This window comes from Bombina bombina, chromosome 7 (assembly GCF_027579735.1).
Source record: "Bombina bombina isolate aBomBom1 chromosome 7, aBomBom1.pri, whole genome shotgun sequence".
Lineage (NCBI taxonomy): Eukaryota > Metazoa > Chordata > Amphibia > Anura > Bombinatoridae > Bombina > Bombina bombina.
In genome coordinates, this window is record NC_069505.1 from 225668180 (window position 1) to 225690679 (window position 22500).

Genomic DNA, 22500 nt, shown 5'->3' on the forward strand with positions numbered 1-22500 from the left:
ACTGGCTGTGAGCCTCAGCTATTTTAGTGAAAGGTCACTGGGGCCAATTTCTTTTAAGGAAGCGTCATGAAGACATTTATAACTACAGAAGGGTAAATACAGGCTCCAAAAAATATTTCTATGGTCATTTAGAAAGTGTTAAACCCATTTTTTTTTTAAAAATCACATTTTTTATACCTTTTTTGCAATGAGCAGAAAAATAACCCCTTGTCTTTCAGAAAAAGATTAGCACTTTTTTGGCAACTAAGGAATTTAACGGCATTGCACAACATTTAAAGCGATGTGCAAGTCAAAACTAGACTTTCATGATTCAGATATAGCATGCAATTTTTCTGAGCTCTACTATCAAATGTATGTTGTTCTCTTGGTGTCCTTTGTTGGAAGGCATACCTTAGTAGGCTCAGGGGGTAGCAATGTATTACTGTGAGCTTGCTGTTGATTGGCACCTGCACACAAATGCCTCTATTCATAGGGGTAGATTTAACAAGCAGCAAATGCTGCTATCTATGCCCGATGTTTCCGACGAGCCAGAAACATAAGTTAAGACGCAGCGGTCATCAGCTACGATCGATCGGGATGATTGACACCCCCCGCTAGTGACCGCAAATGTGCAGGGGGCGGCATTGCACAAGCATTTCGCAAGAAATGCTTGTGCAATGTTAAATGCCAACAGCGATGTCGGCAGCCATGATTCGCTACAGCTAATCATGTCCTTCTGCAATATGATAAATCTACCCCATAGACTCAACAGATGTGCTGACTTTAAAGGGACATTGTACACACATTTTTTCTTTGGATAAATGTTTTTAGATGATCCATTTATATAGCCCATCTGGGAGTGTTTTTGTAACAATGTTTAGTTTTGCTTATTTTTTAATAACATTGTGCTGATTTTCAGACTCTAAACCAAGCCCCAAAGTGTCAGATGCAGACACGTGTTAACAGATTACTGCTGGCTACTGTTTGTCGAATCTGTCTTTTCATATGCAGAGAATGGAGTGGAGGAGAGTGACTGCTCCCAGCCCCTTTCACTGGGTGTTCCATATAACCTCATCAACAGTGCTAAACTGGGAGCTTCTAAGTACGTTTTTAAGGTGTTATAGTGGTTTTTAGATCTGTGAATATTCTTCTTTATATTAGTGTCTATTACATGCAGTTATATGAACATTTGTGTATACTGTCCCTTTAACTATGTGATAAAGGGAGAGTCTAGGCCAAAATAAACTTTCATGATTCAGATAGAGCATGTAATTTTAAACAATTTTCCAATTTACTTTTATCTCCAATTTTGCTTTGTTCTCTTGGTATTCTTAGTTGAAAGCTTAACCTAGGAGGTTCATATGCTATTTCTTAGACCTTGAAGCCCACCTCTTTCAGATTGCATTTTAACAGTTTTTCACCACTAGAGGGTGTTAGTTCACGTATTTCATATAGATAACACTGTGCTCGTGCACGAGAAGTTATCTGGGAGCAGGCACTGATTGGCTAGACTGCAAGTCTGTAAAAAGAACTGAAAAAGGGGCAGTTTGCAGAGGCTTAGATACAAGATAATCACAGAGGTCAAAAGTATATTATTATAAATGTGTTAGTTATGCAAAACTGGGAAATGGGTAATAAAGGGATTATCTATCTTTTAAAACAATAAAAATTCTGGTGTAGACTGTCCCTTTAAACCATTAGGCAGGAGTTAAACACCTATTTCTATGAAAGTAATAGCACAATAATGAAATGCTTTTACATGTCTGGGTTATTTTCGTTTTGTGCTTTATGTCCCTTTAAGTGGTGTCAAATAAAGGAACAGGAGAGAAAAAAACATGTAGATATAAATCTAATTGTGATTGATTATGCACATAAAATGCAAATGGTAAAACATTTCTATTAACAGAAAATCTAAAAGTACAGTAGTATTAGCTGTTTGCATTTTATTTAATATGAGTTGAATGTTATTTAGATTGGAATTTCACCTGTGACATCAAAAATGAATACTTTAGCAACAGTATTTATTATTAAGGATTTATCCAATTCCCATATTTAACCAAGAACATGACAATATCGTGGAGTGTCATTGTACTTCAGGAATTCATTAGCATGGAACATCTGCAAAGCTGTCAGATGTAATAAAAAACAATTTACATATTCACTTATTTATCCATTTACAGATTTACAATGTATCTGCATATGTCAAAAAATATTTCAGACAAGCATATGTGTTTGTTTACACTTGTGTTATTTTTTCCAATTAAACTTTAATGCAATTCTAAACATACATAGTCACAAATCAAAGGTTTTCCGGTTTTAAGGAGCCTCTCAAATGATATATAATAAAAGATTAAAAAAAGACTTCTAGGAATTAAACATGCATTTGTCAAATGAAATTGTGTCCTTTTTGAATTAAATGGACATCAAACACTGAATACTTTTTATAAGCATAGTATTGAAGATTATTCCCCACCTCCCTCTATTCATGTGTGCGGCCATGTTGAAATCTGGTTTTCACTGCATTCCAGTGCTGATGTGTTTGCACATGTGCAGTAATTCTCCTTCACAAACCTGCAGTGTGTGACTTAGGTTCCAAAATGGCAGAACTCATATTTAGAGGGGCATGTGCTTAATGTCCTTTTAATATCTATAAACACTTCTTGCTTGATAGCAGTTAATGAATAATACTAGCACTTGTATCTTTATAGTCTTAAAGTAAATTTGATAACAAATAATAAGTAAATTAAAAAAATCGCTTAAAATTGAATGCTCTATATGAAGCACAAAACGTTTAAGAGGGCAGCAAACTAAATATTGCATATAAAAGGACAGTATGTAAATATAGTATGCATCTTTTTGCATGAAAGTAACGTTAACATGAAGCTGCTAATTTTAATTTTAAAGATAACAGGAAGTGTATGTCTGTGCATGACTGCTCCTTAAAGGGACAGTGTAGTCAAAATTAAACTCTAATGATTCAGATAGGGCATGTAATTTTAAACAACTTTCTAATATATTTTTATAATCAAATTTGCTTTGCTGTATTGATATTCTTAGTTGAAAGCTAAACCTAGATAGGCTCATGTGCTAATTTCTAAGCCCTTGAAGGCCGCCTCTTATCTGAATGCATTTGACAGTTTTTCACAGCTAGAGGGCACTAGTTAATGTGTGTCATATAGATAACACTGTGCTCACGCACGTTTTGTTACCTAAGAGTCAGCACTGATTGGCTAAAATGCAAGTCTGTCAAAAGAACTGAAATAAGGGGACAGTCTGCAGAGGCTTAGATACAAAGTAATCACAGAGGTTAAAAGTATATTAATATAACTGAGATAATTAGCAGCCTGCAGAGGCTTAGATACAGGGTAATCACAGAGGTAAAAAGTATATTAATATAACTGAGATAAGGGGCAGTCTGCGTAGGCTTAGATACAAGGTAATCACAGAGGTAAAAAGTATATTATTATAACTGAGATAATGGGGCAGTCTGCAGAAGCTTAGATACAAGGTAATCACAGAGGTAAAAAGTATATTAATATAACTGAGATAAGGAGCAGTCTGCAGAGGCTTAGATACAGGGTAATCACAGAGGTAAAAAGTGTATTAATATAACTGAGATAAGGAGCAGTCTGCAGATGCTTAGATTCAAGGTAATCACAGAGGTAAAAAGTATATTAATATAACTGAGATAAGGGGCAGTCTGCAGAGGCTTAGATACAAGGTAATCACAGAGGTAAAAAGTATATTAATATAACTGAGATAAGGGGCAGTCTGCAGAGGCTTAGATACAAGGTAATCACAGAGGTAAAAAGTATATTAATATAACTGAGATAAGGAGCAGTCTGCAGAGGCTTAGATACAAGGTAATCACAGAGGTAAAATGTATATTAATATAACTGAGATAAGGAGCAGTGTACAGAGGCTTAGATACAGGGTAATCACAGAGGTAAAAAGTATATTAATATAACTGAGATAAGGGGCAGTCTGCAGAGGCTTAGATACAAGGTAATCACAGAGGTAAAAAGTATATTAATATAACTGAGATAAGGAGCAGTCTGCAGAGGCTTAGATACAAGGTAATCACAGAGGTATAAAGTATACAGGTATACCCCGCTCATACAGCGGGTTAGGGACCGGAGCCCCGCTGTAAAGTGAAAACTGCCTTAAAGTGAATCAAGGCAGTTTTAGCTTTCTTTTCAGTGTTTAAAATCCTGAAAACATGTTTGAACTAACATATATTAGGGGTGCAATAGTGCTATGTTTAGTTTAACACTAGCACAGCAAGTATGAAATTAATATTCAATAAATACTGTACCTGTAAAATTGTGACAATTACTGTAGTAAAATTTGCCAGACTATAGCACTGAGACACAGATTGCACTGCAATGCTGTAAACAGAGTGAACTAAGCATAACAAAATGGTGCCATTCACTTTTCTGGCAATCTCACAATGAGTACAGCACTGTTTCAAAATCCTTGGAGGTTGAACTTCAGCTCCACAAAGCGCTGTATTAGCGAATCGCTGTAAAGTGAAGCGCTGTAAAGTGAGGTATACCTGTATTAATATAACTGAGATAAGGGGCAGCCTGCAGAGGCTTAGATACAAGGTTATCACAGAGGTTAAAATTATATTAATATAACTGAGATAAGGAGCAGTCTGCAGAGGCTTAGATACAAGGTAATCATAGAGGTAAAAAGTATATTAATATAACTTAAATAAGGGGGCAGTCTACAGAGGGTTAGATACAAGGTAATCACAGAGGTAAAAAGTACAGTGAGGCCTCGGTTTACGAATTTAATTCGTTCTCCGGGTCGTTTCGTATTGCGAAAAATTCGTAAACCGAAACACGGTTTCCCATAGGAATGCATTGAAAATCAATTAATGCGTTCCGGAGGTCCGAAAAAATTCAAGTAAAGTGTCCAAAAAATGCTCCAAAAGGCTCCAAAAGGCTTAACAACTTGCTGCAAATGGCTCCAATGTCTCCAAAAGGCTCCACAACTTGCTGCAAATGGCTCCAAAAGGCTTAACAACTTGCTGCAAATGGCTCCAAAAGGCTCAACAACTTGCTGCAAAATGGCTCCAAAACCTCTCCAACACCTCTACACTGGTACCCAAACTTCATTAATCCAATCATACTTGAGTATGCAGGGGGCACAGGGGCCACTGGTTTTGTATTGCGAAAAATATTCGTAAACCGAGGGGGGCAAACCGGCATTTTGTTTCGTATTGCGAAAAAAATTCGTAAACCGAGTCAAATTTTCTTCAGATTTCGTAAACCGAAATTTCGTATACCGAGTCGTGCGTAAACCGGGGCCTCACTGTATATTAATATAACTGAGATAAGGGGGCAGTCTGCAGAAGCTTAGATACAAGGTAATCACAGAGGTAAAATGTATATTAATATAACTGAGATAAGGAGCAGTCTGCAGAGGCTTAGATACAAGGTAATCACAGAGGTAAAAAGTATATTAATATAACTGAGATAAGGGGCAGTCTGCAGAGGCTTAGATACAAGGTAATCACAGATGTAAAATGTATATTAATATAACTGAGATAAGTAGCAGTCTGCAGAGGCTTAGATACAAGGTAATCACAGAGGTAAAAAGTATATTAATATAACTGAGATAAGGAGCAGTCTGCAGAGGCTTAGATACAAGGTAGTCACAGAGGTAAAAAGTATATTAATATAACTGAGATAAGGAGCAATCTGCAGAGGCTTAGATACAAGGTAATCACAGAGGTAAAAAGTACAGTATATTAATATAAGTGAGATAAGGGGCAGTCTGCAGAGGCTTAGATACAAGGTAATCACAGAGGTAAAAAGTGTATTAATATAACTGAGATAAGGAGCAGTCTGCAGTGGCTTAGATACAAGGTAATAACAGAGGTAACAAGTATATTAATATAACAGTGTTGGTTGTGCAAAACTGGGGAATGGGTAAAAAAGGGATTATCTATCTTTTTAAACAATACAAATTCTGGAGTAGACTGTCCCTTTAATTGACTGCTCACTTACAAATAAAATACGTTCTTAGTACCGGAACATCCATTTTGGAAAATAAAATACATTGCAAAATGCCTTCTTATGTGTATTAAAGAAAAAAACTATTTTATTGTCCCTTTTATGAAATTAAACAAATGTCTGTTATGTAAATGAGAGAATAATGACTGCTTTATTGATAAAAAAAATGTTCCTGTTTCCATAACGCTTACTAAACAAGCACTTGCACAAATCTACTCTGCTGTGTGAATCCTTAATCGACACATTTCAGGTGACGTGTTACAAACCTGAATGAGAAATCAGAAAAAAGTCACAGGATCCGTTATTTCATTACAAATTTACTATTGGCTTTGCTAATTAAACTTTACTGAATTTTATTCATTTTCTGTGCTAATTTAAGGATGAGATTTTTTTTACACACAAAAAATAACATTTCTCTCCATTTGTGCAAAAGGTTTCAAGTACGAGAGTCAAAAAGCATTTAGAGCAAGATACAGGGTGTTCCAAATGCAAATTAACAGTCGCTAAAAATCCTTATAACAGCTGATTATGGCATCTGTAGCAATGCGTACAGTTAATAATCAATTAGCCACGAATTCAGCTTGTATTACAAGGTTGCTTTTGACTAACCTTGCAAAGAGATCGTCCCACTGCAAACAAGAATGATGAATTCCCAGTGCATAACAGAGAGGCTTTAACCGTATTTACTTTAAAAATAATGCCTTTCTTTTTACGAAATTAGTTGTTATTTTTCGTTATTTTTGTTATAGTTTTTTCAATATTCTCTGAACAATCTCACTCTCTCACAGATGTGCCTCACTTTTTTTCTGCAAATCTTATTTATTCAACCCTATTCTGCAATATCTTAAAACAAGGCCAGACCTATGAGGATGATGAATGCAATATCCCTTTAAGGATATATTAAAGTCTTATAGCAAGTATCTGCAATTATGCATTATAATGTAAAAGATCTGCATATGAAATATATATTTTTTAAATTAAAAACTGCAATTTTGCTAGCAGATTTTGCAATTGCAGAGAAGTCCATGGATAAACCTTTTATCAATATTACCAGGAATACCTTGCTATAGCCTATCAGAGGTTACATGTGAACAAGTTTGTGTACCACTGTAAGCAGTCCATATATATATATATATATATATATATATATACGTATATATATATATATATATATACATACTGTATATATAAATATATATATGCATATGAAAAACTTATATACTGTATATATATCTTATATTATATCTTAAATTAAATATATATATATGTGTGTGTGTGTGTGTGTAAATATATATATATGTGTGTGTGTGTGTGTGTGTGTGTCAATGGGCCAATATATAAATATATACAGTATATATATATATATATATACACACTCTCTCTCTCTCTCTCTCTCTCTCTCTCTCTCTCTCTATATATATATATATATATATATATATATATATATATATATATATATATATATATATATGTATATATATATATATATATAGTTATATATTTTAACACTGTATATATACACTGTATATATACACTGTATATATACACTGTATATATATATATATATATATATATATATATATATATATATATATATATATATATATATTTATTACAGCCCTAGTCTTTTCATAACTACCTGGTTTGTACGTTAGTCCTGGAGGGAACAGGAATCCTTGCTGAGCAGCAGCAGCCGCTGCCAACGTCCGCTGGTCGTGTGGAAAAATTGGGATCATGAGCGGAGGCATGTGACCCTGGACCTGTTGAAGAGAAGAGAGCGTCTGATCAGACAATGCACAAATCCGTCTTGGCAGGTATTTCTTCAGCAATCATAATGTTCCTTTGCTTGCCAAATCCCACTAAACATTTGCCTTTGTGGGATACTTAGCAATTTCACATTAACATATCAAAGCCTTTAGAAATATTATCTCACCTCCCCCTAACCCCCTTGTCAGTGACAGCAGACATTACCTTTTCCATAAAAACAGATGCAACTAAAGATTATAAAATACATTATTTAATTAAGCACACTAAAAACCTTTGCAATATACTTATTATTACATATCATGCCCCCTTTTTCTGCAATTTATTTGGGGTTCACCAATTCTGAGAACAGTACATACCGCAGACTTCACAGTTCTAACCATGCTACATATCTGTTATGACCTGACCTCAACATACATAATAATATAAGATGCTGCGAAACAATACAACATGACAACAGTGTCTACTCCAGCAAAAACTACAAAATGTCTCTTCCAAATATTTAGAAAGAGTTCACACTTGTATTATATGTTTGCAAAACTTGAAAAGTCCTGTAATTACTGTATTACACTTTTTTTGTGTGAAATCTGGTGATTATTTCCTTTTCAAGTGACATTTTATGACTATAATAATGACATATTTGAAAGTAAAAATGAAAATGTCTTACAAATTATCGTTTTTATATCTGCATTGAAAAACAAAATGGCAGGCAAGTAGGTAAAAACACCTCTGCAACTAGTCACAAAAATTCATTAAGCCCAATAAATGCACATTTTCCTACTGAAGATGAAATTCTGAAGTGAGTTATAAAATCCACTTTATATTCAAAAGCATCATCCTTTGGATTTTAAATACCCTTAGACAACAGAAAAACTGTAGATTTAGGATGACTATATCAATGCTTCGAATAAAACTAATATGTTCTACCATTAGAGATGTAGCTAACATTCCACAACAACTTTATGGCTTAATGCACTACTGTATACTGCAGGAATTATTGTACTGTATATTTTAAGGAGGCCAATACTATATATTTCTTTCATCCAAAAGAATAAAATCCAAACAATGACAAACAGGAGCTGTCACCTTCAGCAGTCGTTTTATTATTGTGAGTAAATGTAATGAAAATCTCTTACGCATCTGTCTATTTCGTATTCCTTATGCCAGATGCCAGTGCATCTGCTCAAAATAGGAGAGGATATAAAAAAAGATTGTATGTAGCTAACAGCATAAAACAAAACAGTCTGAGACTGGCCACTTCATTTCTGATAGAACAGGCTTGAAATAAGGAATATTCTTCAGCTATAAAAGCCATAATGTTAGCTAGATGAGTGTATCATTGCAAACAGCCAATGCTTATCTCAGAAATATATTCTCACCAGGGTCCCTTCATTTTAAAGCCACTTTGGTGACTATGGTTGCAAACTGTTCTATAAAAAAAAAAATATTGGACAAATATTAGGTGATTGGGAGAAAGAGCTAAGTAGTTGGGTTTATGATCAGACGTCATACTGAACCATGTGTCAGCCAAACCCCCACTTCATACCCCAGATCAATCATATAGCCCTGTCAGTCAGATCACACTATGGGGTAGATTTACCAAATGTTGGGCAGACATGATCTGCTGTAGCCAATCATGTCCGCCCGACATCGATAAATGCCGACAACATACGCTGTCGGCATTTGTCATTGCACAAGCATTTCTTGTGAAATGCTTGTGCAATGCCGCCCCCTGCACATGCCGCTAGCAGTGGGTGTCCATCATCCCGATCGTATCTGATTGGGGTGATTGCTGTCTGCCACCTCAGAGGAGCAGCGATCTTATGAAACATTAAGGGTAGATTGCAGCATTCGCTGCTTGGTAAATCGACCCCTATGCCTGAACTGTCCATTTAAATACTGGACACCATATTTATACTTTAAGAGCCATAAGTGCTCATCAGTGACAGCACAGGGTATACGTGCGATAAAAAAGTCAGGAAACATCTCATTTATTTGCCCTGTAATTGTATGGCACTGACTACAAACAATACTTTAAGGGTGAATCTTTAGAGGGTATGTTTAAAGGGATAGAAAACTCAAAATTGAAATGTACATTGGTGCATTTCAATTTTTAATAGAATTTTTTTTGCAATTTATCTCCATTAGCAAAAATGCTTCTAGTAAAAGTTATTACTGTCTTAAAACGGCATACACACATATGCTGTGAGGGCCTGTGCACCAGTATTCATGCTCAGAGGGCTGGTGGTGGTGTGTATTGTGCCTGTACAAGGCACTGCTGGCCCTCTGAGAACATGTGGTGTTTGAGTACACAGCATATGTGTGTATGCACTGAAAAACAGTGAAACTTTTACTACAAGCATTTTTGCTAATCATTGCAAAAAAATGCTTCTATTTAAAATTGAAATGCCCCAATGCACATTTATTTTTTACCTATCTATCCCTTTAATTACAATTGCTCATATAGATAATTTAGCAACCCTAACACAAGAGTCACCTGTGCAAAGGCTGTGCACGTAATTATCCCATTAGAACTCCTAATACGTTGATTTAACAATATTATATATTGTCAAATCCAGCATTTTTGACATCTCAGAAATGCTGACAAATTACAATGTGAAATACATATCTGCAAGAAAAAGTATTTGTAATGAACTTTATGCTGGTTACTCCAGTGAACCGAAGAGACCTTATGATCGGCTACAGATTATCAAATCCATTCTATTCTTTGTCTCTTGAGAGAATAACTGGTCTTACCACTGCAAATATTTTAAGTGACGCCAAAGTCACAACAATATAGCATGAATTTGTTAAGAAATGTTCTTGGCATACACAAATTTATGTGTATGATCTTAACATATTATACTCTCTCTTACAACACATACATGGCTCTGAAACATAATAAATGAAATATTCTAACTATGGTCCTGAATACAATGTAGATAATATATGGATTATTTATGCCTATAGATTTTATGAAGCACATTTCAGATAATTGTAGTTACAAAATTGTAAGTATTTTTATTTTGCTGCTGTTTAGTTTGACCATTTTTATTTTAATTTAATGATATACAGTAGTTAAAATACAATATTTGTAATTTAAAGAACATAATCAGATTAGGAATAAGCGGTTCCATAACTAAGAGATTATTGACTCGTTTTTGTCTATCTGCCTTTCTAACACGGTTTCACTACAATACTTTAGGCACATGAAGCAACTATTACACTTGAAACATTCAATGTATTATAATGAAATTAAGGGACACTGAACCCAAATTTTTCTTTTGTGATTCAGACAGAGCTTGCAATTTTAAGCAACTTTCTAATTTACTCCTATTATCAATTTTTCTTCGTTCTCTTGCTATCTTTATTTGAAAAAGAAGGCATCTAAGCTAAAAATAATTTGTTCAGACCCTGGACAGCACTTGTTTACTCGTGGGTGAATGTATCCACCAATCAGCAAGAACAACCCAGGTTGTTCACCAAAAATGGGCCGGCATCTAAACTTAAATTCTTGCATTTTTTTATAAAGATACCAACAGAATGAAGAGAATGTGATAATAGGAGTAAATTAGAAAGTTGCTTTAAATTGCATGCAATGAGGCCTACTTATCAAGTCATCAACTTACTTGCATTCAACGGCACCAATACGCTCGCCTGACATCGCCTAACATTGCCGCGGATCTGAATACGCTCTCCATATTTATATAAAAAGCTGTCAAAAAGCCGGGCACCAAGTACGGGGCGATGAGCAGCGGACTGTTGTTAACTAAACAGTTATCGATGTCGCTGCTATTCGGCTTTTTCCCAGCTTTATTTATATACTGTCACTAAACACCGCCACTATACTAAACTGTTTAACCCCAATCCCGCCGCTCCCGACCCCGCCGCAACTTTAATAAAGGTATTAACCCCCATCTCGCCGCTCTCGAAGCCCACCACAACTCTAATAAATGTATTAACCCCTATCCTTTCGCTCCCGGAGCCCACCGCAACTCTAATAAACCTATTAACCCCTATTCTGCTGCTCCCGGACCCCGCCGCAACTAAATAAATGTATTAACCCCTAAACCTCTCGCCTCCCACATCACTACCACTTACTAAACCTATTAACCCCTAAACCACCAGCCCCCCACATCGCCAAAAACTAAATTAACCTATTAACCCCTAAACCTAACAACCCGCTAACTTTATATTAAATATTAACTCATCCCTATCTTATAATAAATTAAAACTTACCTTTAGAATTAAATTAAACTATATAAAACTAATAATTAATCTACCCTAACTGTTATACTAAAATTACATTAAACTACAAATTAAATTAACTAAATTACATATTTAAAAACCTAACCCTACTCAAATAATTTAAATCTACTATTAAAAATTACAAAGTTAAAAAAAACTAACAAACACTAAGTTACAAAAAAAATAAACACTAAGTTACACAAAATAAAAAATAAATGATTAAATATTGAAACTAATTGCACCTAATCTAAGAGCCCTATGAAAATAAAAAAGCCCCCCCAAAATAAAAAAAACCCTAGCCTTCAATAAACTACCAATGGCCCTTAAAAGGGCCTTTTGCGGGGCATTGTCCCAAAGAAATCAGCTCTTTTACCTGTAAATAAAAAATACAAACACCCCCCAACAGTAAAACCCACCACCCACAAAACCAAACCCCCCCAAATAAAAACCTAATCTAAAAAACCTAAGCTCCACATTGCCCTGAAAAGGGCATTTGTATGGGCATTGCCCTTAAAAGGGCATTTAGCTCTTTTTTCAAAAGCCCAAACACTAATCTAAAATTAAAACTTACAGTTTCTGAAGAGCCGACATCTATCCTCAACGAAGTGGCAGAAGTCCACATCGAAGCCGGCAGAAGTCTTCATCCAAGCGGGCTGACGTCTTCATCCAACCAGGCAGAAGTCTTCATCCAGACGGCATCTTCTATCTTTATCCATCTGGCACGGAGCGGCTCCATCTTCAAGACATCCGACACAGAGCATCCTCTTCTTACGACGTCTTCTACCGAATGAAGGTTCCTTTAAATGATGTCATCCAAGATGGCGTCCCTTAGATTTCGATTGGCTGATAGAATTCTATCAGCCAATCAGAATTAAGGTTGAAAAAATCCTATTGGCTGTTGCAATCAGCCAATAGGATTGAACTTTCATCCTATTGGCTGATCCAATCAGTCAATAGGATTGAGCTTGCATTCTATTGGCTGATTGGAATAGCCAACAGAATGCGAGCTCAATCCTATTGGCTGATTGCAACAGCCAATAGGATTTTTTCAACCTTAATTCCTGTTGGAGGGGGTGTTTGTATTTATTATTTACAGGTAAAAGAGCTGATTTTTTTGGGGCAATGCACTGCAAAAGGCCCTTTTATGGGTAATTGGTAGTCTATTGTAGGCTGGGGGGGGGTTTATTTTGGGGGGCTTTATTATTTTCATAGGGCTCTTAGATTAGGTGTAATTAGTTTAAATATTTGATAATTTACTTTTTATTTTGTGTAACTTAGTGGGGGGGGGGGTTTGTAACTTAGTGTTTGTTATTTTTGTAACTTAGTTGTTAGTTTTTTGTAACTTTGTAATTTTTAATAGTAGATTTAGTAGGGTTAGGTTTTTAAATATATAATACAGTTAATTTAATTTGTAGTTTAATGTAATTTTAGTATAACAGTTAGGGTAGATTAATTATTAGTTTAAAATAGTTTAATGTAATTTTAGTCTAATAGTTTGGGTAGATTAATTAATAGTTTAAGATAGTTTAATTTAAATCTAAAGGTAAGTTTTAATTTATTATAAGATAGGGATGGTGTAATTTTAATGTAAAGTTAGCGGGTTGTTAGGTTTATGGGTTAATAGGTTAATTTAGTTTATGGCGATTTGGGGGCTGGTGGTTTAGGGGTTAATAGGTTTAGTAAGTGCTAGTGATGTGGGAGGCCAGGGGTTTATACATTTATTTAGTTGCGGTGGGCTCTGGGAGCGGCGGGATAGGGGTTAATAACATTATGTAGGTGGTAGCGGGGTCCAGGAGCGGCGGAATAGGGGTTAATAAGTATAATGTAGGTGGCGGCGGTGTAGGGGACGGCAGATTAGGGGTTAATAAGTATTATGTAGGTGGCGGCGGTGTAGGGAGCGGCGGTATAGGGGTTAACAACATTATGTAGGTGGCGGCGGTGTCGGGCGGCAGATTAGGGGTTAATAAGTATAATGTAGGTGGCAGCGGTGTAGAGGGTGGCAGATTAGGGGTGTTTAGACACGGGGTACATGTTAGGTGTAAACATAACTTTTATTCTCCCATAGAAATCAATGGGATATTGGGCAGCAGTGAACATAAGCTTTCACTGCTTTCAGACTCCCATTGATTCCTACGGCTTCCGCGGCCTCCAGGGTGGCGGATTGAAAAGCAGGTACGATGGGCCGGAATAGTGGCAAGCGTACCTATTAGAAATTTGTTAACTAGCAAAAGTAGTCAGATAGTGCCGAATTTGCATTCGGAACATCTGTAATGACGTAAACATTGATCTGTGTCGGACTGAGACCGGCGGATCGTATGTTACATCACAGATTTCAGCTTTTGACGGTCTGTAGGCTTTGATAAATAAGGGGAATCATACGCGCCACAATTACGCTGCGGAATTCCAGCGTATTTGCGGTTGACGGCTTGATAAATAGGCCTCTCTATCTGAATCATGAAAGAAAAAATTTGGGTTCAGTGTCCCTTTACTTACGTTTTTGTTTTAAATCAGATGCCTTGAATCAATACAGGGAGACAGTTATTTAATTTCCTATGTTGTTCTATGAATCCTGTGGTTATTTTTATTTTTTTTAATGCATGATACAGCTTTTCAACTGTGCCCCTTTATTTAAAGGGACAAAAAGTTTTCTTTTCTATTGATGAGAAATTATTCGCACAGCATTACAAATCAAATCTGCTTACAAAATAAATGTTTTAGAAGCATTTAAAACTTTCATTTTATTAGTTAAAAAAAAAAAAAGCATAAAAATGTTTTGCACACCCCGGGACAAACCTCTTGAAAAGTTTTTGTTTCTTTTACCGCCTTAAATATAAATAAGCTTGTGTATATATTAACCAATCACTGTGCAACATGTAAAAAAAATATATGTATTCTGGTAGAGGGCACGGTCATAATATCTCCAAACACTGCGGCAGTGCAGCCTTAAAGCGTTGAATCAAAACGCATATACCAATGCAAAAGAAAAAAAAGTGCACTCAAAAACAGAGGTATAATTAAATATTTAGTGTAAATCAATTAAAGCCATGAGCACTTTTAAACAGGTCTTTGTAACTGATACTGCTGTAACTTTAGTGTCCATATAAAACTATTTTTATCTATTTATTTGCTGTTTATTTGATGCTAACAGAAAGTACGGCTGGGCTATACATTTACTGATGCTTTATTAGTAGACACTAACATGCCACATGGGCAAAAAAACAAGAAACATTTCTCCGTACAGGAATACACCAAAACTTCACTGTACTTATGCTATGCATTTTTTTAAATTACCTCTCTTATATGCATCAAAGAAAATACCTTTCCCCTTCAATTTCCATTTATTTCTATTGATACAAACATATTTACTGCAATTTAAAATATTCTAGGAAATGTTACAATCTGGTTTCTTTTCAATATCAGTAGATTTATTAACAAAATAGAATCAAAGATAAAATGTACAGAATGTTCTTGTCATCAATATTGCCAAATATTTGTATCAAATCCACGTTCTTTTTCTGATCAGTGATGCAAAACAGCAATGCTTCTGGGTTACGGCAGCAACAGTTTTAATTGACCAAATAACCTGATCTCTTGGGGACTCCTTAAGATGCAGGTTGATAAAGGTCAAGAAAAAAAATAAACACTTTACACTATTTCCCTGAATTCATCTCTCAAGTAAATCAACTTATAATAAAAAGGTCTTTGTGTAATCACTGCCGTATTGCTGGGGCGTGAAAGGAACTTGCTTTGAGCAGCGATTTCTCCAGTTTTTAGCTGAGCTGGTCAGGTTTTCGTACTTGGGACCACAATATTACTTGAGTCTGGCAACTGTTAAAGCATCCTGAAATTGCAGCTATGAACTGAGGTTATTTCTACTCAATCTAGCAAAAACAGAAGACAAACAAATATATTTCTGTATACCCAAGAATCATATGGTGTTTTTTTTTTAACTAATACTAAAAATGCATTAAAGGCACATAAAATCTAAAAAAAAACCACATTACTATTGTTATCACATTTGCTTTGTTCTCTTGGTATGCTATGTTTAAGAGTAAACCTAGGTAGGCTCATAGAAGCTCAGGATGCTTGTGTTTTTAGAACTATACGGCATCAGCATGTTATACATTGTTGCAAACACTTTTAGAAGGCAAAGGTCACATGCATATTCCTGAGCCTATCTAGGTAAACTTTTCACTATAGCGAACCAAGAGAATGAAGCTTATTTCATAACAAAAGTAAATTGGAATTTGTTCTTTAAGTAGAATTCTCTACCTGAATCATGAATGTTTCACTTAGACTTTACTGTACCTTTAAAATTTGTGGGTGCTAAACCTTGAACCAAGGCAGGAGGTTGGTACTGGTGAGGGGCAAGGGTGTGAAATGTATCCTATTCATATTTAAAGGGACACATACATAATATGTCAATAATACAAATTAAATGTTTTTTGTTTTACTATGTGTTTAATCCCTCCAGATGAGGATAGAGCTGGAGAGCCAATCAGAAGCAGACATACCTGCATACACTCCAATCTTTGACTATATCCTCATCTGGAGCAAAATTGGGGTGTTCCAGAAGCACAACATTAACTATTTGCTTAAACTGTTTTGAAGAAGTTAAAAACACAATAGAAGAAGTGAATCAATGAAAATGAAAAGTTAAAATACTGTAGAGCATTTAATGTTTACACTACACTGTCCCTTTAAATACACATTTTGCATCCATTGCATCCTGCTCTGTTGTGCCAGTGCACAGGACATATAAATAAGGTATTAATGTAGATACAGTGATTTCAAGGCGTTTTTATAGTTTTAGAGATTTTATATACCAGTATTCCAGTTCATTTATATTTTAGGATATGGGACACATTAAAGGGACATGAAACACAACATTTTTACTTTTATGATTCAGTTAGAGCACATTTTCTAAACAACTTTCTAATTTACTTCTGTTATCAATTGTTTTTCATTGTCTTGGTATCCTTTATTAAATGATCAGCAATGCACTACTAGGTGCTAGCTGAACACATTGATAAGCCAATGAAATGAGGCATATAAGTGCAGAAACCAATCAGCAGCTCCCGCTTCTAAGCCTAACAACAAAGAATACCAAGAGAACAAAGCAAACTAGATAATAGAAGTAAAATGGTAATATGTTTATAATTGTATGCACTGAATCATGAAAGAAAAAAAAGTGGTTTTCATATCCCTTTAATAGACCATTCAGAATGGTAGTGAGTGTAAGAAGCTAATTCTTAACATAATGTAGGTTATCTGGAGTATCCAGCTTAAAACAAGTCAACCACCAGTAACAATAAGGAATGGGACATGGTCTTCATTTTTAGTTAAACTGTTATCATTCACATAATGGGTTAAGTATATTTACTTATTTATAAAATATTTTACCAGGAAGGATACATTGAGATTTCTCTTGTTTTCAAATAAATTAATAAATTGGAGTAGCTGATGATGTATGTAAGTATCTAAATATACTAGCGTAGCTGCAGCTAACATGCATCAATGTAGAGAGCTCAAAACGCGTCTGTGATCTCCCATTGCTTTTATGTGTGTGATAACCATGTTTTGTTTTCAGTGCTTAAAGAGACACGAAACCCAAATGTTTGCTTTCATAATTCAGATACAGCATGTGATATTAAACAACTTTCCAATTTACTTCTATTATCCAATTTGCTTCATTCTCTTTGTATCCTTGAAGGAGCAGCAATGCACTAATGGGAGCTAGCTGAAATCATTAGGTGAGCCAATAAGATGAGGCATATGTGAAGCCACCAATTAGCATCCCCTACGCCTATCTAATTATTCTTTTCAACAAAGATTACTGAGAGAATAAAACAAGTTAGATAATAGAAGTAAATTGGAAAGTTTTTTTAAAGGGACAGTCAACACAAAAATTGTTATTGCTTAAAAAGATAGATAATGCCTTTATTACCCATTCCCCAACTTTGCACAACCAACATGGTTATATTAATATACTTTATAACCTTTAAACATCAAAATTTCTGTTTCTAAGTCCCTAAAGCCAGCCCCATGATCACATGTTTTTGTATTTGCATTATACATCAAGCGAGTGCTAGTTCATGTGAGTCATATAGATAACATTGTGCTCATGCCCATGGATTCTAACAACACAGCACTAATTGGCTAAAATGAAAGTCAATAGATAATAAATGTAAAGTCATGTGATCAGGGGGCCGCCAGGAGATGCTTAGATACAAGGTAATAACAGAGGTAAAAAGTGTATTAATATAACCATGTATTCTGTGCAAAACTGGGGAATGGGTAATAAAGGGATTATCTATCTTTTTAAACAATAACAATTTTTTAGTTGACCTTTTAAAATAACATGCTCTATCTAAATTATAAAAGAAAAAATGGTTTTCATATCCCTTTAAGGGGCTAATAATGTTTATTGAAAAGGTCAATAAATATAATTTATTATCACTAAAATGTATTAATAAATGACAATAAAAACAAAATATACGTTTATAATTAGAAATATATACTGTATATTTTTACTTGTACCACACTACCATGAGGAGCTGAAGCCTAGATTCTGTACTTAAGTATGCAAATTGTCTAACCAAGCTTCACATGCTACACAGTGATTGCTTAGAGAAGTGTACAAGATCATTTACAGTTAGTAGATATTGGCTATGGCATGTGTCACGGAACCGGGAGGGGTTCCCTTACCTAGGGGTCACTAATTCCAGCAGTAGGGTTCCTCGTAGCTTCCCTGCACGGCTGTTGCGACGGACAGGGGCACACACACGTGTTTATGCTGGCATTGGTGCAGGTACCGTGTTGTACGTGCGTGCACACCGGGGGCACGCACACATTCTCCTGACATCACGGCAGCGTGGGAAGAGTTCAGAGGTTACTTCCCTGTCAGCTGAATCTCCTATTGGCTTCTAAAGTTTTAGCTTCCATGTTTCCATGGCAGCAGGGGGCGTTCCTGGTTCTTATGGCCCTATAAAGCCTAGACAGTGCTCTAACTCAGTGCTAGTTCTGCCTGTTTATCCAGAGACCAAGCTCTTTCCTTGTGCTTGTTCCTGAGTCCTTTCCAATATTCTGACCTCCTGGCTTTTGACCTTTGGCTTCTAATTCGACCTTGCTTCTTGCTGCTTGCCCTGACCTCGGATATCCTGACCATGTCTTTTCTTTACTTCCTGTCTGGTTTGTCGTTTTGGGACTTTTTCTCCTGCCATTGGGTTTCAGTCTTGTTTTGGGGAAGCCCTCTTCCCAGCTTACATAATAACCTAGCCACATTATGGAACCCACAGGACTTAGTGATCCTATGACTGCACTTACCCAGTAATTGGTGCAAATGACACAGGCCATACAAGAACTTCAAGCAGGCCAAGAGGCTTTATTACAAAGAGAGAGAGCTAGAGAAAGAAGCACTGCTGAGGCAACTGCCTTACCCACATCTCCACCAACACAGCCTCCACGTTTTCATGAATCCGCTGCCTCGGAACCTACTATTGCTATGATTGAGAAGTTTTCCAGTAAAAGGAGGAATACCGTACCTTTATTACCTCCTGTGAGTTACTATTTTCTTTGAAACCACGTACTTACCCATTTGACTTCATTAAAGTACGCACTGCAATATCATTGCTCACTGGACCTCCACAGACGTGGGCCCATCAGTTGCTTCATAAAAATAGTCCAGTGGCTGTCTACATGGGAGACATTCATGACTGCGAAGAATCGCCTGTATGATGACCCTCTTCGTTCATCTATGGCACGCAATGCACTTCGTTCTTTGCGCCAAGGAAGGTGTCCTGTGAAGGATTATATTGCTGAATTTTGTGAATTGGCTCCCATACTGCCTTAAATGATGTGGCCTTAATCGATCAGTTCCGTATTGGTCTTATTGATTATCTAAAAGATGAACTAGCAAGAATAGGAATACCTGTTACTCTGGAAGGAATAATTATTTTGGTCACTCAATTGGATGGACAATATCGCGAGAGACTGCAAGAAAAACTAAATACTACAGCTTCAATGCCTAGATATACTGATTCATCTAGAGCTTATATCCTTGATACTACTTCCTCAATTTCTTCTACTGATCAAGGTGAACCTATGCAAATCGGTCTGGTTCATGGACCATTGTCTGCTACAGAAAAGACCAGAAGAAGGACCCTTCATTTATGTCTGTATTGTTCCAAGCCTGATCATATCCTAAAAGAATGTCCAGTCTGGTATGTTTTTTCCTTATAGCATTTGTATTAATCTTCCCTTGTACCCTACATCCACTAATCTTACTATTCCTATCACCCTGCAGCTGGGAAATAACTTTATCAACTTGACTGCCATTCTGGATTCTGCAGCTAGTAGTTTTTTTTCTCGACACTACACTAGCTACTCAACTACAAGTACCAACTCGCAAGAAAGATCATCCCTCATTATTCCATATGGTGGACAGAAGCACTCTTAAAATGGGTCCTGTTTCTATGGAGTCACATTCAACAGTACTTTGGTTAGGGGATAAACATCAAGAAGGAATCATCTGGGATCTTGTTCCTTCTCCGCTATTTCCTGTTATTCTAGGAATTACATGGTTAAAAAAACACAATCCTATCATTGATTGGGTAACGGGCAGGCTATTCTTCACATCATCTTTTTGTACCATCAATTGTCTACAACTCCTGCCCCTTCAACTCTCATAGTAACTACTACAGAACCATCCTTCTTACCCCAGAAATAGAGAGAATTCTCTGATGTATTTGAGAAAAAAGGAGCTGACATCTTACCACCTCACCGGTCTTATGATTGTCCTATCGATCTATTGCCAGGTGCTCCTCTGCCTTTTTTTCTTTATCTGAACCTGAATCAAAACATCTGAAAGAATATATGGAAGAAAATCTTGCTAAGGGATTCTTTAGACCATCCACTTCACCAGTTGGTGCAGGAATTTTCTTTGTAGGTAAAAAGGATGGAGGATTACGACCCTGTGTGGATTACCAAGCCCTTAATGCCAGCCCTATCACAAATAAATATGCTTTACCTTTAATTTAAGAACTCCTCGACAGAGTCAAGGATGCAAAAGTGTTCAGAAAAATTGATCTCAGGGGAGCCTATAATCTTATCAGAGTAAGAAACGGACATGAGTGGAAGACTGCCTTCTGCTCCCGCTATGGTCATTATGAGTACACAGTTATGCCCTTTGGGTTGTGTTATGCCCCTGCTACCTTCCAACATTTGATTTGTTTATTTGGATGAACATGAACAACATGTCAAGATCGTGTTAACACGTCTGAGACAGCATCAACTATATGGGAAGCTGGAAAAAGCATCTTTCAGGTTGATACTATTGAGTTGTTCAGTTACATTCTATCACCAGGTCATATTGAGATAGACCATAAGAAGATTCAAGCCATCATTGATTGGCCTACCCCTAAGAATAAAAATATGGTTCAACAATTTATGGGGTTTGCTCATTTTTACCAACAGTTTATACGTAACTTTTCTGCTATTTGTGCACCTATAACAGCTCTCACGAAGAATACAACATCCTTCACCTGGATGTCATCCGCTCAACAGGCTTTTCTTACCCTTAAAAATCTTTTTACTCAAGCTCCCTTATTGATACAACCTGATACCCAACATCCTTTCTATCTAGAAATTGTTGCTTCTGAGTATGCCTTAGGTGCTATCCTATCCCAGAAAAGAGGAGATAAGGATCTTCTTCACCCGGTAGCCTTCTATTCACATAAACTAACCAATGCAGAGAAGAATTATGTTGGTGAAAAAGAACTACTGGCTATCAAATCCGCTCTGGAGGAGTAGAGACACTGGCTTTAAGGTGCTGTACATCCCGTAACAGTTTATACAGATCATCACAACCTGGAATATCTCCGTTCCGCAAGACGTCTAAGACCTTGTCAGGCTCGTTGGGCATTATTCTTTGCATGCTTTGACTTGCAAATCACCTACTGCCCTGGTTCCAAGAACGACAAAGCTGATGCCTTATCTCATAGGTATGTCGTAGAAGAACCAACTGAACCACAGACTACTGAAAAGATCCTAAGACCTTCATATTTCCTGGCTACTCAGAGTTCTCTTATAGATGTCATCAAGAAAGCTAGTTGAAATGTTCCGAGTGAAGCAATACATCTTCCAGTTTTTCAGAGTCTGTGATACCATCAACAAAAGATATATGTTCCTCCTGCTCAGCATCTAATAGTGATGCAACATCATCACAACAACCCCAAGGCTGGACATCGTGGAGTTCAAAATACAACAGAAATATTACAACTTAATTTCTGGTGGTCCTCCTTATCTGCCAATGTCCGCTCTTTTGTATTGTCTTGTCACATATGTGCACGCAATAAACATTCCACTAAGAAGCCTATTGGTTTGCCTCAACCTTTGCCCATGTCCACTCAGCCATGGAGGGACTTGGCCATGGATTTCATTGTGGAATTACCTTTCTCACAAGGTCATACTACTATAATGGTAGTTG

The 22500-nt window shown here is 36.3% G+C and overlaps 1 protein-coding gene across 1 annotated transcript in view; it reads right to left on the bottom strand.

Annotated features, from left to right (window-relative positions):
• Positions 1-22500, bottom strand: part of SOX6 (SRY-box transcription factor 6) — a 786620-nt gene that overhangs the window by 158715 nt on the left and 605405 nt on the right. The window contains 1 exon segment of the mRNA XM_053720627.1: positions 7642-7762. Within this exon segment, the coding sequence (XP_053576602.1) occupies positions 7642-7762 (121 nt within the window).